The 15,569-nt window shown below is 37.6% G+C and overlaps 1 protein-coding gene and 1 long non-coding RNA gene across 5 annotated transcripts in view; one reads left to right on the top strand and one right to left on the bottom strand.

The window, feature by feature from the left end:
* The window catches only part of LOC125915973 (zinc finger protein 585A), a 109,226-nt gene that overhangs the window by 84,653 nt on the left and 9,004 nt on the right, over positions 1 to 15,569 (top strand). The window contains exons 1-4 of one of the 4 annotated variants that reach the window (XM_049622079.1): positions 5,025 to 5,113; positions 10,368 to 10,450; positions 12,196 to 12,322; positions 14,926 to 15,021. The exons of 1 other annotated variant lie outside the window; for it this stretch is intronic. In XM_049622079.1, the coding sequence (XP_049478036.1) occupies positions 10,442 to 10,450; positions 12,196 to 12,322; positions 14,926 to 15,021 (232 nt within the window). In that variant the 5' untranslated portion in view covers positions 5,025 to 5,113; positions 10,368 to 10,441. Of the gene's footprint in view, positions 1 to 5,024; positions 5,114 to 7,391; positions 7,709 to 10,367; positions 10,451 to 12,195; positions 12,323 to 14,922; positions 15,022 to 15,569 lie in introns of those variants that run through there. 2 more of the 4 variants (XM_049622076.1, XM_049622078.1) reach the window with 2 other exon arrangements.
* Positions 2,291 to 4,897, bottom strand: LOC125916006 (uncharacterized). The gene is made up of 2 exons (XR_007455808.1): positions 4,582 to 4,897; positions 2,291 to 4,551 (listed from the first exon to the last, which is right to left on the bottom strand). It is a non-coding gene; the product is annotated as an uncharacterized LOC125916006 (long non-coding RNA).

Genomic DNA, 15,569 nt, shown 5'->3' with positions numbered 1-15,569 from the left:
TAAGCACCCTGAATCTGCTGGATAATCCTTTATTGTACAATCAGGCAGTTTTCAGCATTCTGATTCAAATCACTTGATTGCTTAGATACATTATAAAATACCCAGGCAAGAAATGATAGGAAAAAAAATTATTGAGGACATGGAAAATGTCTCAGAAAAAAAGTCAGTAGAAAAATCAGGTTACAAACTATATGTGCTATATACTATTTGTAAAATGTATGCAGGATTCAATACAGAATTACAGACCGTTAGACTTAACTAGGACAAAGAAGTCTTGAGTGTTATAAACCCATATATTAACAATGCTTACGTTTTTGTTTTGGTCTTGGTAGAGTTTTTTTTATTTAAATATATCATAATTTTTGATTCAGTGCCCATGCCTTACTTGAAGTATATATGTGTGTGAACATTTTTATGTTTTAAGAGGAAGCTATTCTTCAAAGAAGTAGAAAGTTCATTTATTGAAACCATCTATACTTGGTCTTAGACAAATACATTAAATTTGGATTTTTTTTTCTGTATTGCTTTTGGTTCCTTCAGTTTCTTAGTACCTAAATCTCTAGGATTTCTATATAAATTCATGCATGCCAGATTTGTCTAAAGAAACAAACAAAAACAGGTGAAGTCCCTGAATAGAGTCTCGCATATATTGATGCTGGTCTCGCTGCTACATCCTTTTCCAGATCTTCTTTACAGAAATATTTCCCATGTGTTAGTCATGATATAAGCCAGACAGCTGCTGAATTGTTTCCTTGTTTTGCTTTTTATCAACATGAAACATTGTTTGCCATTCCAACTTTTCGATCAGAGAAAATTCCTGTATTTTTAGCAGTCGTGGACATTCATAAGAAAATTGAGTTTCCTTGCAGCTTTGAACCTTAATGGATTCTTTAAGAAGGTATGGAGAACCAAAGTTTTCCTCAGCAAACTATAAAAGCTTTGCTGTCCTGCTTCTAATCTAGAAGAACCACATATCTGATTCTGTATTTTCAAAATAAGTAATAGATTTTCAAAATGATTTAGAAGTATTTGGAATTCTTATGCTTGGAACACTATCCCTATGGTGGAAGTCTGGGCTGGGAAAATACCTTGAAATCAACCTAATAAAGCTTCCGTCTGTTGTCCTGTTCATTCCCCTGCAGCTGAAAATGTTATGGAATTTACCCAATATCCCCTTTTGGTTCCAGATGATTTTTTTTTTTCCAATTCCAGCAATCACTGAGGCATCTGAGTCTCACATTGTTATCTGGTGCTCAAGGAAGAAGTAAGTAAACCAGCTAGCAGAATGTGATCTTGATGAGATCTAGTTCTCTTGATGTTTAACATGACTTGATAATATGCCCCTTCCAGAAAAGATAATCACGTAGATGTGGCAATCCATGAGTATCTTTTGGTTTTTCCTCATTGTTGGCTTTCTTTTATACTTAAACTAGTAAAAGAGGTAAAAGAAAAAAAAAAAAAAAGAATTGACAGAGGAGTAGGTTCTCTTTGACTTTGAACAGAGTTCTTAATCTTTAGAACTCCAGGCCTTCCCTCCTGCAATGATTCCCTCTGTGATTGCATTTCAAGACTCACTGTCCAAAACTATTAAAAAAAAAATTTTAAGTAATCTCTACACCCAATGTGGGGCTCGAACTTAACCCTAAAATCAAGAGTTGCGTGCTGCACCTACTGAGCCAGCCAGGCACCCCTGTCCAAAATTATTAAAAGAAATGGTAATCAGATATAGTAACATAGGATACTGAGAGCCAAAGCAGATGTTACATACTGATAGGTGTTTTTGTTTTTTAATGCACGCCAAAAAATCCTTACAATGCACATACTAGAGTATTCTGGGAAGATTCTGTAGTAGAAAGCAACAGGAATCTGTCCCTCCACTTGAACAATTCCACTGGCAGACTCTGTCTGATGTGATGATTTTCTAGCTCTGGAGTCCACTGAGGACGTAGTTGAAGTCTTGGTTAATTTCAGGGATCTGTGCTCTAAAGATGGTGAAGATGGTAAATTTTACGTGTTTTACCACAACAACAACAAAAAATTGGAAAAGCGGCACTTGGGTGGCCCAATTGGTTAAGCATCTGACTTTGGCTCAGGTCATGATCTCTCAGTCTGTGAGTTTGAGCCCCGCATTGGGTTCTGTGCTGACAGCTTAGAGCCTAGAGCCTGCTTTGGATTCTGTGTCTCCGTCCCTCTCTCTCTGCCCCTCCTCTTCTTGCACTCTGTCTCTCTTAAAAATAAATACATTAAAAAAAATTTTTTTAATTGGAAAAAACACTCTAAAATATCATACTGATTTTTATAGTACAGCTTTATTATGAATATTTAGTCTGCTTTTCAGTTCCAAATTTTGAAATAATTTTTATAATGAAATTACTAAAGAGCAATTATTTCATGTTTCTTCCTTCTTTATTCTGTATTTTAAGGCCTAAAATTTCACCTGTTGTCTTAATATCTTTAATATCTTAATGTCTTAGCCTCACAGGACCCCCAAAGGCCTACCCGTGAGTTCCCTTGCTCTAACCAGAGATGCCCCAGTCAGTAGGAAAAGCTCTCAGCGAGGTAATCCAAATATTAGCTAGATCAGCTGCACCCTATTCCTCAACCTAATGGCTTTCACCTCCCTACTAGCCCACAAAATTATTCAAGCAAACCAATCACATCTTCCCATGGAAATAAGGGGGCACCTATCTTGCTGCTACAAAATCAGCCTCCCACAGCCCCTTCTGGTTTACTCTGCTCCCTAGTGTAACCACCCCCATGGTGTATGGTGTCGTCCTTCCCTGGGATGTGAGGATATATGATTAATAATAAACTGCTATCAATCTCATTTACCCAGTGTCTAGATATCATGTGTTCAGACATCTCCAGAACCCTAGGGTGGGACTTCTGTCACCAAGGAAGTGAGGAGGAGGCCAAAAAAACCACCTTCCTACTCATTTGTACTACTGTTTCATGAGCTTTCTGTGCCCACACTGCGTAGGATTTTTATAAAACTCAAACTTCAAATAGAAATGCTAAATCCTGTCCTCAGCCTAGTTTTTATGTGTTGTCTGAAGTTGAGCTACCTAAAATAATCTTAGAAATAGGTCTTTGATTGAAATTTCATTTTGCTGAGTCTACAGACTTAAGAGAAATATTATTACACTGTTGTCCTCTTTATAAGACGTATGAGGCTAAAATTACAGGTGTAGAAACCTCATTGAACTTGATTCAAAGGAAATAGATGCTTTTTCAGGATTGGAGAAAGTGGAGCATTAGAATAAGAACTAGGCAAAATGAGTTGTGTTGAGTATGGAAATAAATACTCCATACATTACTGCGAAAATGTAAAATGGTACAGTCATGTTAAGGAGAAATTTGTCAACATCACAAGTCAAAATTCACATAACCCACTTTTGAGAATTTAATTTACATATCAACCTAAAAATAAGCAAACTGATGTATATGTAGGAATACTGATTAGAGTATTGCTTTTAACAAAGGAAATTCTTTAAAATACTTAGTAGAAGACTTGTTTCTTAAATTAGGGTGTAGCCATACTTTGCGCCCTTAGGCAACTGTTGGAAATTATGACACTATGTACTGATTTGGAAACACATTTGTGTGAGGAAAAATACAAACGTATATGCATATAACATATAAATGTACTTGAAATTATGTATATGTGTTTGTGTGTATATATATGTGTATATATACATATATATATGTATATATACACATATATACATATATACATTTTATAGTAAATGTGAGTATTTGTATGTGAAAATAACTTCCCCGGAAGGATACACACCAACAAAATCAAAACGTTGGAGACTCTAACGTGAGCTACCGTATGACTGAGATAAATAAATATAAGGAAAGGTTGCTTACCTTTTTAAACATGTTAATACCTTTTGAATTGCTACACATATTTCAAATATGTAATAGTGATAAAATACTTCAAATATGTAATAGTGATAAAATTTGGGCATCCTTTGACTAACTTTATATTTCCCATTTGGTAAACTTATGATTCTAAATACATATGGACACAACCCTGATTTTTATGATAGCACCTTCTTTCTAGATTTTTTAAGTCTGGAGCCAAAATTTATCTTATTGTCCGTCTGCCTGAGACGGAAAATATTTTTCAATGGGATCTCATGACCAGGAACACAAGTTAAAGATGTTAGTTCACCTATGGGCTTCTTTACTGTCAAGCCGACATCATTCACAACACAACAGAAAGGGATGAAAAAATTCCCTGTCACAAAAGTCCGTTTCTGGTGGGCACAGTATCGTGAAACGTGAATAAAGTATTTTTTTCTGGATAGTCTTTAAAAGGACCCAAGTTCACTCTCTCTTTCCCTACAAAGAAAAGGCATTATACAGTACGGTCTCACATTATCCACGTTATCTCACCTGGAAACAAAACTTTGCCACTAAACTGTATAACTTGTACACAGTATGTAACCTCCTTTTATCTCAGAAGCTTCAATTCTAAAATGGAAACATAATAGTACCTGTGACATTTCAGGTGTAATGAGGTTTTAGTAAAGAGATACACACCTGAGCATGCATACACGTATACACACACACGTACACACATAGTTTTGGCTAGACTATGAACCCACGTTCAGATGTTCACACCCATGCAAGCACGCCACGGTCCTCAGAGCCACGTCGCCGATTCTACAAGGCGGATCCTCACACACAGGCCTAAGGCCTCGGAAGGGAAGAGCTCCGCACACCCTTTCTCAGAACTCCCTGGTACAGGACCATCAGGGACTCGCCCTCTCCCCGCCAGGACCAGCGCAGAACGCGCCCTCAACCTCAGGTCCGGGGCTCCAGCAGTTCAGGGATCTGCGCCTGCGCACGCCCGGGCCGCGCGGCCGTTCCCAGAAGTCTCCGGGGCTCGGGCGGGGGGCGAGCCGATTTACTTCGGGACTTTTAATGACCCTGCTCTCCGGGTCCCACAGTCGGTGTGGTAACTTGGACACGGGGCTCCTTTGGCATGTCCCTTGTTGCGTGCCGCGCGTGAGCGACCCCGTCCGAGGAAGAAGTCGGCGTGAGTCGCGACGGAAAAGGCTGTGCAGACGTAGCTTAGAGCCCACGTGGACGGGGAGCGGCGGTGAGAGTGGGATTGCGGGAGGCGCTGTCAACACAGGAGCCGGGAGCGCGGGCTGAGTCTTCCCGGGGCTCAGGCTTGTGGGTGCTTGAGCAGCAGAGGAGGGTGCTTGTATCCCTGTGAGAAAGACGGGAAGCGAGTGTGTCTATGTGGGAGGCGGAGCTGGGGGTGCAGACTAGGGTAAGGCCAGGAGAGGTGTGTGGGTGCCCTCGTGTGACGGAGACGTAAGGATGCGTGTCTTTCGTGTGAGCTTGGGTTGTGGTGGCTCTGTGGTGAGTGTCTCTCACACACTGTGGCTCTAGTTTTGCGGCTGCTTCCTGGGCCTGTCCTTCCTGGGAGTTCTCTGGGGTTCGTTCACATGTTTGAGAATGTCCGCATTCTCTGAGCCTTATAGGCAAGAACCAGCTGTGAACGCTCTTGCTTTATTCTGTTTATCTGTATGAGGTTACGGCAGGTGTAGCCATGGAGAGTAGAAGAGAAATGCTCAGCATTGTGGTGACTCTGGTTATTACCCTTCAGGTGTTTGTAGTTAAGCAACGAAAACGTGAAGTTCATTGTGACGTGTGTTTACAAGCGTCTGAGCCAGAATTCAAGTGTCCGAGAACAGGAGTTCTTAACCAGGCGTCCTTTGTATCTATGGGTGTCGAGGGAACCACAATTTTATCCCTGAAATTGTGTAGATAATTGCTGCATATATTTGGAAACTTTCATTTTCATAATTCAAAAGGTTTAGACCTGGTTTTATTTAGAATCAAAAAGAACAATTTTGTTATACCTTGTGACGATTTTGCACAAATCAAGAGATTTGATCAAGAGCTTGATCAAGAGAATGGGAGTGGTTAAGAAAGCACATGACATCAGTGAGACAGTATTATGCAGATAATACGATTTCTGTTTATAAGAATTAGTCATTATAAAGAAAGATTTAAGTAAACCATCTTCATAGTTGTGGATAATAGTATTCAAGAAAATTTTAGAATTAAAATTAAAATAGAATGAAATTGAAATTAGAATTAAATTATAATTAAAATAAAATTAAAAATAGAATTTTGTAAAACCCTTTTGGGAAGATTGTATCCAAAATGACATTTTAATTGGTTATTCAGAGAATAATGGAAGGTATGTAGTCATATTTATTGGACAACTTCTCCGTGCTCAACTTTCCTGCCTACTTTACATGCATAGTCTTATTAATCTGCAAAGCCTATTTCCCTTCTGTTAATGGAAAAATCTTTATAGTGAAATATATCTGATTATATCAGTGTAGTACAGCTACAGGATATTTAAGAACAGGTAAATGGTGGCTGTTTCAATCACTTTTTTCACAGCTGGCCTCATATGTACAGATTTTTTTTAACGATGAAAATATAGCATCTGCCATAACAGTGACTTAAAATATTTTAAATACTTTCTAATATCTTTATGTCGTATTTATGATAGAATAAATGCAGAATTACTGCAAAAGAAATTAATGTCCTAAGAAATTTAAGAAAATAAGAATACCCTTAATCTTACTGCCTAGAAATAATCACTTTTAATATTTTGGTGTATGTGTTTCCAATTTATTATGTGTGAACATTTCTGTGTGGCTTTGTTTTGACAAAACATAATTGGTGAAACAAAAGACGCAGAGTCCTACTCTTAGTTTGAAAAACAAATCTAGCCCAATCATGGGGTTTCCTTTTACCTCTGTTAGGGAGGAGGAAATGCCAGGGATCTCCTTGTTTGAATAACATTAAATTTTCACCTTTTAGATATGACAAATGTTACTGAAAATCTTGTAGCACCAAATTACTAAATAATGCATACTTTCATAATTAATAATTTAGTGCTGGACACAGTGGTGCGTGCCTATAGTCCCAGGTACTTTGGAGGCTGAGCTAGGAGGATCACTTCAGCCCAGTAGTTCTGTCCTGTGGTGTGTCATGCCCATAGGGTGTGTGCAGTAACTTCAGCATCAGTATGGTGACCTCCCAGGAATGGGAGACCACCATGTTCCCTAAGGAGGGATGAACTGGTCCAGGTCGGAGATAGAGCAAGTCAAAATTCCTGTGCTGATCATAATAATTTAGAGATTTAAGATTACTTACAGAGAAAATAGCACTAAATTCTAATTTAGTGTCTGGAAAGTACAAATAATATTTCTAAAGGTAGTTATTATAACAGAAAATAAAGATTGTAATATAAATCCCCCTATTATGCAGAGTAAGATTCACTCATTTGTTATGATTGCATTTTATCACATTCCAGTTATATATATATATATATATATATATATATATATAATAATAATAATATATACCCTTTATCACTCCCTAATAGCTAGAGAGAGCAAGAAAAACTGCATTCAGCATCATAAACCACACCTGTGTGTGTTTATATAGCAGCTAGGGAGTGAAGAAAGAAACATACTGTCTTTTCCTGCCTGGTAATCTCTCTGTCTCTCTTATGTTACTCATGATTTTATTAAGAAGAATTATTTTTTCTCAAAGATAGGAACTGAAATTTTTTAAAAGAGAAAGCCCAAGAAGCACAAATTTTCTATGAGAATAACATGATGCAGCAGAATTAACTTCCATGTATAATAATGGATTAAGGGTAATATAATGACTTTGATCTTTAGTAGTGATTGATAATTTACATTAGCCATCTTGTTATACTTTTTAGTGTTAATATGGATTGCTTTGTTATTCTTCAGAACAGTCATAGATAGTAGGTAATATTCTTTTTTAAAAAAATTTTTATATATATTTTTAAGTTTATTTATTTTTGAGAGAGAGAAACAGAGCATGTGCAGGAGGAGGGACAGAGAGAGAGAGACACACACAGAATCTGAAGCCGGCTTCAGGCCCCGAGCTGTCAGCATAGTTGGGTCTCGAATGCCAGACTCAAACTGTGAGATCATGACCTGAGCCAAAGTCAGACACTTAACTGATTGAGCCACCAAGGCACCCCTGTAGTAGGTAATATTCTTAACTTTTCTTTGCTGATTTTGTAATCAACAGAGGCACTGAGGTATTATTAACTCTGACAGTTTAAGCTCATTTTCAATTCCTCAAATCTGACAACAGAGCTTGTGTTCTTAATTTCAACAGGATATCAGCTACATTACGCAAACCTTTTAAAACCTGCCTTCTTCACTGACTTAATATTGTTTTCCATCATTTCATCTGGATTATTAATGAAGCCACAGTATGTCACCATATTGCAGACCATATATGTTTAACCTGTTGCCTTCTATGAGATAGTTCTGTTTTTAATTTTTGGTTATCAAAAATTATTCTTTGATGCACCATGCCTTACATACTGCTATAGTTATTTCCTTAAAAAATTTCCTAGAAATGGAATTTTGTGGTAAAATCAGACTTTTATTAAGTGCCTACTATATGCTAGACCTAGAAATTGTAGGATTTGGGGTAATCATTGGAAAGACATAGTTGCTTCCTTTAAAATGCTTATTATCTAAAATGAGGTAAAATCTGAATAGAAATAATTGTAAGGCAGTGTGTGGTGAAGACCACTAGCTAGATTTAGGTGACCTGCCTTGTGAATTCACAGGAAGACACACCAGTCAGGATATAAACAAAATATACAGATTCTATGAAATATCTATGGTAATAAGTGGATTTTGTGCTATGACTTTTATATTCACCATTTTCCTTCTAATTTTGTTAGATGCACAGTAAAACTAATAGGATATCACAAAGCAGCAGCTGTCTGGGGGATATGATGGCTTAGCTGACAGGTTTATAAACCAAATAAACCCTTCTGTCAAGAAGACCTGAAATAAAGCTGTATTGATATCATCAATTCATACAAGAGATTACACAGAGACGGGTTCCTATATCTTCTAGACAGAACTCCCTCATGCCTGAGAAGAAATGATAACATGAGTTTAGATAGATCCAAAGGAAGCAGACAAAAGATAAGCTGTTCAGTAAAACAGTCTAAATTTAGATAACAAATGATTTTTTTTTATTTTCTTTTTGGATATCTTCCTGTTAACAAGTAAAGGAAAAATACACATATCTTTCAAGTTAACCTGTGGTCATTGTTACAGTAATTATGAAGTAAGCTTTAAAAAAAAAAATCAAGGGGTGCCTGGGTGGCTCAGTTGGTTAAGCGTTCAACTTCAGATCATGATCTCCTGGTTTGTGAGTTCAAGCCTTGTGTCAGGCTCTGTGCTGACAGCTCAGAGCCTGGAGCCTGCTTTGGCTTCTGTGTCTCCCTCTCTCTCTGCCCCTCCTCCCTGCTAATGTTCTGTCTCAAAAATAAACATTAAACATTTTTTAACTAAAAAATAAAAACAAGATCAAAATAAAAAGATAAACACTGTTAAAATGTTTTATAACCTTCCAGATTTTTTAATCTACTGATTTTGTCTATCACTTTTTCTCTACACTGATTGACGTATTCATATATTTAAAAAAATAATTATATTGGCCAATCTAATTATTCTGTTTAAAAAAAATTTTTTTAATGTATGTTTATTATTTTGAGAGAGTATGCGTGGGGGTGGGGCAGAAAGAGAGGGAGACACAGAATCCGAAGCAGGCTCCAGGCCCTAAGCTGTCAGCACAGAGCCCTACGCGGGGCTTGAACTCACAGACTGTGAGATCTCACAGACTGTGAGATCATGACCTGAGCTGAAGTCAGACGCTCACCTGACTGAGCCACCCAGGCACCCCAATCTAATTATTTTGGACAGTATATCTGGAATATTTTCTCATATCCTTAAATATTTTACCCAACTTCACATTTGATGTCTACTTGGTATTGTAATACAGTGATGGTTTGTCATTTATTTAACTGGTAAGATTTTCTAGACTTAGAGTACAGAACACTGACTTTCCATCTCCAGTGTCTTAACCAACTTTACCCACTTCCTAAAGAGGTTCTCATTAAGATGATATAGGGCTTAGAAGATTAGAATAGAAGGAAGAGGATCTGCTCAGAGCAAGACTGCACTGCCCACTCTTAGGTCTGCATCTGCCTCGCCAGAGTGATGCAGTGGCCAAAGAACTGCTGATATGTGCACATCTGACTTTAATGCACATATGCTTCTGTTCTTGACTTTGTTCATCAGAGACCCCTGGGATTTGGGGAAGGAAATGACCTTATCTGTAATCCCAATCTACCCAAATTGTGTGTGTTGGAAAGTAGATTTGGAACTTGGAGTGGGAGATCCTAACATTAGTTTATGTCCTGTTGGGAACACTAAAGCAAAACTGGTTTTAAGATCTTTCTCTTCTCCCAGCTCTGGCTTTCTGGATCTGTGCTATTCTGTTAGAGGAACCCTGAAGACTGATCCACTCTTGTAGGCCTAAAACCATGGCCCATGTAAGTTGATGTTTCCTCCCTTGACCTTTTTTAGGTCATGTGAATATTTTCATTACATTTTCTAGAGTTTACTACCAAGAAAAGGCCTCTCCAATAACCTTTTACCCATCTTTTGTTCTGGTGAAATGTGATGCTAAATTACCCAGCATCCTTTCCATGCGACTTGTTCTAAACTAACCAGTGTTCATGTTATTACTGCAGAGTTATTCAACATGTCTTAAGTGTTCATTCTTTTATCAAGGGCAGTAATGGAATAGTAAAGGAGATATGCCCTTTGAGGTATAGATTTGTGTTATGTGAGGTTGCACAATAGTGTGGTCAAATGGAAGTAATGGTTGTATTTGACCATCCATGAGAAAACTTTGAAATTTTCCAGATTTGGGATTTCCAGGTAGATAGGATAGAAATTTGGTATCAAAGGACTTAAATCTCAGTATAGAGTAAAATCTCATAATTTGTTTGAATTGGTATATGATTGTGATTCGCATATTTGGTCATAGACCTTGGCAGGAAATCTCCAGAGATAAATATGAAGACTCTTCTGTTGTTGGATGAGACATACTAAATTTAGGTGACATCTGCATAATTCATCATCCTTCTTAAGTATTCTTAACTCAATGTATTAGTTATCTATTAGCTATGTAACAAATTACCTCAACACTTAGCAGCTCAAAGCAGTAAACATTTATCTCACAGTTTCAGTGGTTCAGAAACCTGGACATGGCTTTGCTGGACTCTCCTGTCTGGATCTCTTACAAGGCTATCAAGGTGTTGGTCAGGGCTGAAGTCATCTTAAGGCTAACATTGGTGTATCTGTTCCCAAGCTCACTCAAGTGGGTTTTGACAGGATCCAGTTGCTCATGGGCTGTTGCCTGGAGGCCACACTTAGTTGAGCAAGTGAGACATCCAAAGAGGGCAAGCAATATGGAATCTATCAGAAATAACATTTTGTCACTTTAGTCATATTCTATTTATTAAAAGCAAGTCACTCAGCTCAGCCCACACACGTGAAGGAGAGTACACAAGGGCATAAATACTAGATGATGATCACTGGTAACCTAAATGGAAGCTGCCTACCATACTCAGCTAAGCTAGCTGTTCAGTGACAGATGGTAGATGGCAATGAGGAAACTATATGTCATAAGTAGTAGGTGAACATAGAATCACAGAATTGGGGAAGACCTTACAAATGTAATACATCCTACCTGTATAAATGATTAAATCCAGTATGTCCCTGAATTATGTCATGTGCCAGAAAGTACATGGGTTTGTCAAAACAAGAGAGAATATTTGTGGTAAGATCTGAAATAATGAAAATTTAATACTTGAGGGAATTCTTAATTTTATACAGTCTGTTTTCTAAAATTGAGACTTCATACTACATTTTGAAAAATATTTGATTAAATTTTCTCTAAAAAGCAAAAATTTTCTTCAACTCATGTTTACTGAGAATTTATGTGACAGATAAACATGCTTGTATTCACTATTTGATTTAATAGTCAATGATTATTATTTTTATCTATCCTCAAATGATTCAGATATTTAAGAATATGCCAGGAAATTTGGTCTATTCCAGCAGGCTTCTTCAAAAATATGTATATATTCTGCTTCAGTCCCCTCCTGTATTATATATTTTTAACCTACATATTTGCTATGTTGCTTTCTTTCTGCAATATAGTACTTCTCCTTCCATCTTCAAAATATTCCTCTAATTTCCCCACTAATACATGGGTTTACCATTTCAGAGATCTGTGACATTCAGGGATGTGGCCATACACTTCTCTCAGCAGGAGTGGGAATATCTTGACTCTGTTCAGAAGAACTTGTACCGGGATGTGATGATGGAGAACTATGATAACTTGGTCTCATTGGGTATGTTCATCAGCCTCTAGTAATTTAAGATAACTTAGAAATAGGCATTTTTTCCCACTATGACTTTCAGGGTTGCTTTTAGGAAACTAGATACATTTCTTTGTTGTTATCATTATTATTATTTTATATTTTTTTTTGCAAAGAAATAAATGATTTGAGTTTTGTCAGGTTGGAAATTGTAGCTCCATTAAACATTGTTGGGGAGGAAGAATTTTCCTTTATGCTTCAAGATTCTTCTAGCTAGTCTAAGAATTAAATTTATGTGAGACAGATTAACAGGAGAAAAAAACCAGAGTTTAATTATGTGTACACAGTCTCAAAAATGAAACTGAGACTTGAAGAAATGATGAAAGTAGTCAGTTTTTACACTTTTTAGAGAAAGAGACGACAAACCTGTGAAGAATTGACAGGACAAAGAAAACTTATGTTCAGAGTTTCAATTAGTAAGGAATTCTAAACTGAATTTGGGCTGGGGTAGTAAATTAGTAAAAAGTATTTGGTTGTCGGGGCACCTGGGTAACTCAGTGGGTTAAGCTTCTGACTTCAGCTCAGGTCATGATCTCACAGTTCATAAGTTCAAGCCCCACGTCAGGCTCTGTGCTGTATAGAGCCTGCTTCAGATATTCTCTCCCTCTGTCTCTCTCTCTCTGCCCCTCTGCTGCTCGTACTCTCTTTCTCTCAAAAATAAATAAACATTAAAAAAAAAAAAAAAAAGTAAGGGTTGTTAATAATAGCCTTCTCAGGTCTGAATTCCCTATATCTGTTATAAGGATGTCTTTTTATCTTCTGATACAGAGAGGGTACCTTCCATTAGGAGATTTATTTCTTGCTTTCTGGAGACTAAGTATGGATCATAGTGTTATTTTTGCATTTAACTTTTTTTTTTTTTTTGGTAGACTCCATACCCAGTGTGGGACTTGAATTCATCCCTGAGATTAAGAGTCACATGCTCTAACTGAGCCAGCTAGGCGCCCCTACATTTACCCTTTTTAAAATTTTATTATTATTTTATTTTTGAGACTGAGAGCATGCATGCAAGCAGGAGAGGGGGCAGAGCGAGAAAGGGGGGGGGGTGGAGGGAGGGAGAGAGAGAAACTTGAACAGGCTCCATGTTCAACCCAGAGCCTGACACATCTGCATCTCATGACCCTGGGATCATGATCTGAGCCGAAATCAAGAGTCATATGTTCAACTAGCTGCAGGAGCCTTGCATTTAACTTTTAAAATTATCATCATGCCAAAGTAGCATGTTTCGGGATGGTCTGCCCTTGGCCCCTACAGCATCTTCATCTTCTCTGTCCAGTGATACTCATACCTCCTCTGCAGTGACCTCTTTTTCTTTATGAACAGGATCTTGTTTAGAATTCTCTGGCATTTATTATTATAACCATTGTTAAATGATTCAGTTTTCCTATTTATTTATGCTCAGAATGTCTATAGAGATTACATTTTATTACCCACTTGCAGGGAAATCAGCTTGACACAGGGTCCTGAATTACTCTCATTGCCCTAAAAGGGCCTCTACAATTTTTTTGTAAGTTTATTTTATTTATTTTGAGAGAGAGAGAGAGAGAGAAAGTGCGAGTTGGGGAGGGGCGGAGGGAGAGAGAATCCCAAGCAGGCTCTGCACTGTCATCCCAGAACCCAACCAGGGCTTGAACCCACAAACCATGAGATCATGACTTGAGCCGAAGTCAGATGCTTAGAGTCATCCATGCACCCCAAGAGCTCTACAATCAAAATAGTGGTGCATTAGATAAATGGAATTCATTGAAAACTGAGGCATACACACTCTATTTCATAAGAAATTATTTCTGTTTTGTGGTTGAAAGTTGTAATCTGTGAACATTACATTTAAAATGGAAAGAATATCCTACGGAGAGCCCTTCTTTGTACTCTTTGAAAGACAGCAATATCAGTAAAATATTAATAGCTAACATTGTTCTTAGTATGTAACTGGCAACACTCTGAGCGTTTTACACATATGTATCAACTTGTTTGATCCTCCTGACAGCCCTATTCCCATTTTACAAGTGAGGATACTAAGGCACTGGGTTTAAGTGACTTTCCCAAGGTCAGACATAGGTGGAAGGTAGCAAAGACAGGAACTGAACTAAAGCTCCAGATTCTGTATTTTAAACTATGGTATTATGCATTCTTTCAAGAAAAAGAGGATTTATGAGTGTATGTTAAAAAACAAAACAAAACTTATTATACCTGATTTCTTTAGTTCCTTTACCCTCTCTTCTCAAAAATGTTATTCAACATCATTTTGACCTTTAGTTTATTATTATAATTTTTTAAGCATCTCTTTTTTTTAAATACTATTTTTGAGAGAGAGAGAGAGAGAGAGAGAGAGAGCGAGCATGCATATGTGGGGAGGGACAGTAGGAGAGGGAGACACAGAAACCAAAGCAGGCTCCAGGCTCCAAGCTGTCAGCACAGAGCCTGATGTGGGGCTGAAACCCACAAACCATGAGATCATGACTTGAGCCGAAGTTGGATGCTTAACCGACTGAGCCACCCAGGCACCCCTATTACTATAATTTTAACTAAGCAATGTTTTGTTCTGTATCATGTGCATTTTTTTTCTTTGTAAGCAGAACATTCCATTTCTAAGCCAGATGTGATCACATTATTGGAGCAAAGAAAAGAGCCCTGGATGGTTGTGAGGGAGGACACAAAAAAATGGTGTACAGGTAAGTATGAGCAAGGAATATATCTGTGTAGGTAAAAGCTAAGTGGTTAAGGAGAGACCTTGGAAAACTCCATGTTGGAGAACATACTTGTGATCTAGGGAGGAAATCTATGCTCTGCATGAGCTAGCTACCCAATGAATTTCATCTTTACCCCCTTAACCACTCCCTTTGTTACTCTTGTCATATTTCCCTCCCAATTCAGTAATGGGCACTGTCCTTCTTCCTCATGCACCATTTTGTCTATATTTTGGACTCAACTGCTCTCCAGATCCTCTTGTGCACTTGGACTTATATATATGGCTTCACTGCCTAAAGATAAATGCATTCCTATATCTGGCTAATGAAATGCAATTTATAGTGTATTAGGGAAGACATAAAATAAACATATAAACAAATAAGTAGGTACATAACATCACATAGTGAAATACAGTGTCAAGGAAACTAAGGACAAGACAAATTAAGGTAAGATGGTCAGGAATGCTTTTCTGAGGAGGTAGGATGTGGAAGGTAAGGCCCAGGCCATTTGAGTATAAGAGGAAGAGCATTCC

The sequence above is a fragment of the Panthera uncia genome (assembly GCF_023721935.1).
Source record: "Panthera uncia isolate 11264 chromosome E2 unlocalized genomic scaffold, Puncia_PCG_1.0 HiC_scaffold_19, whole genome shotgun sequence".
In the NCBI taxonomy this organism is placed as follows: domain Eukaryota; kingdom Metazoa; phylum Chordata; class Mammalia; order Carnivora; family Felidae; genus Panthera; species Panthera uncia.
Note: the sequence above shows the minus strand (reverse complement) of the source record. Positions and strands in the feature narration are given on the sequence as shown.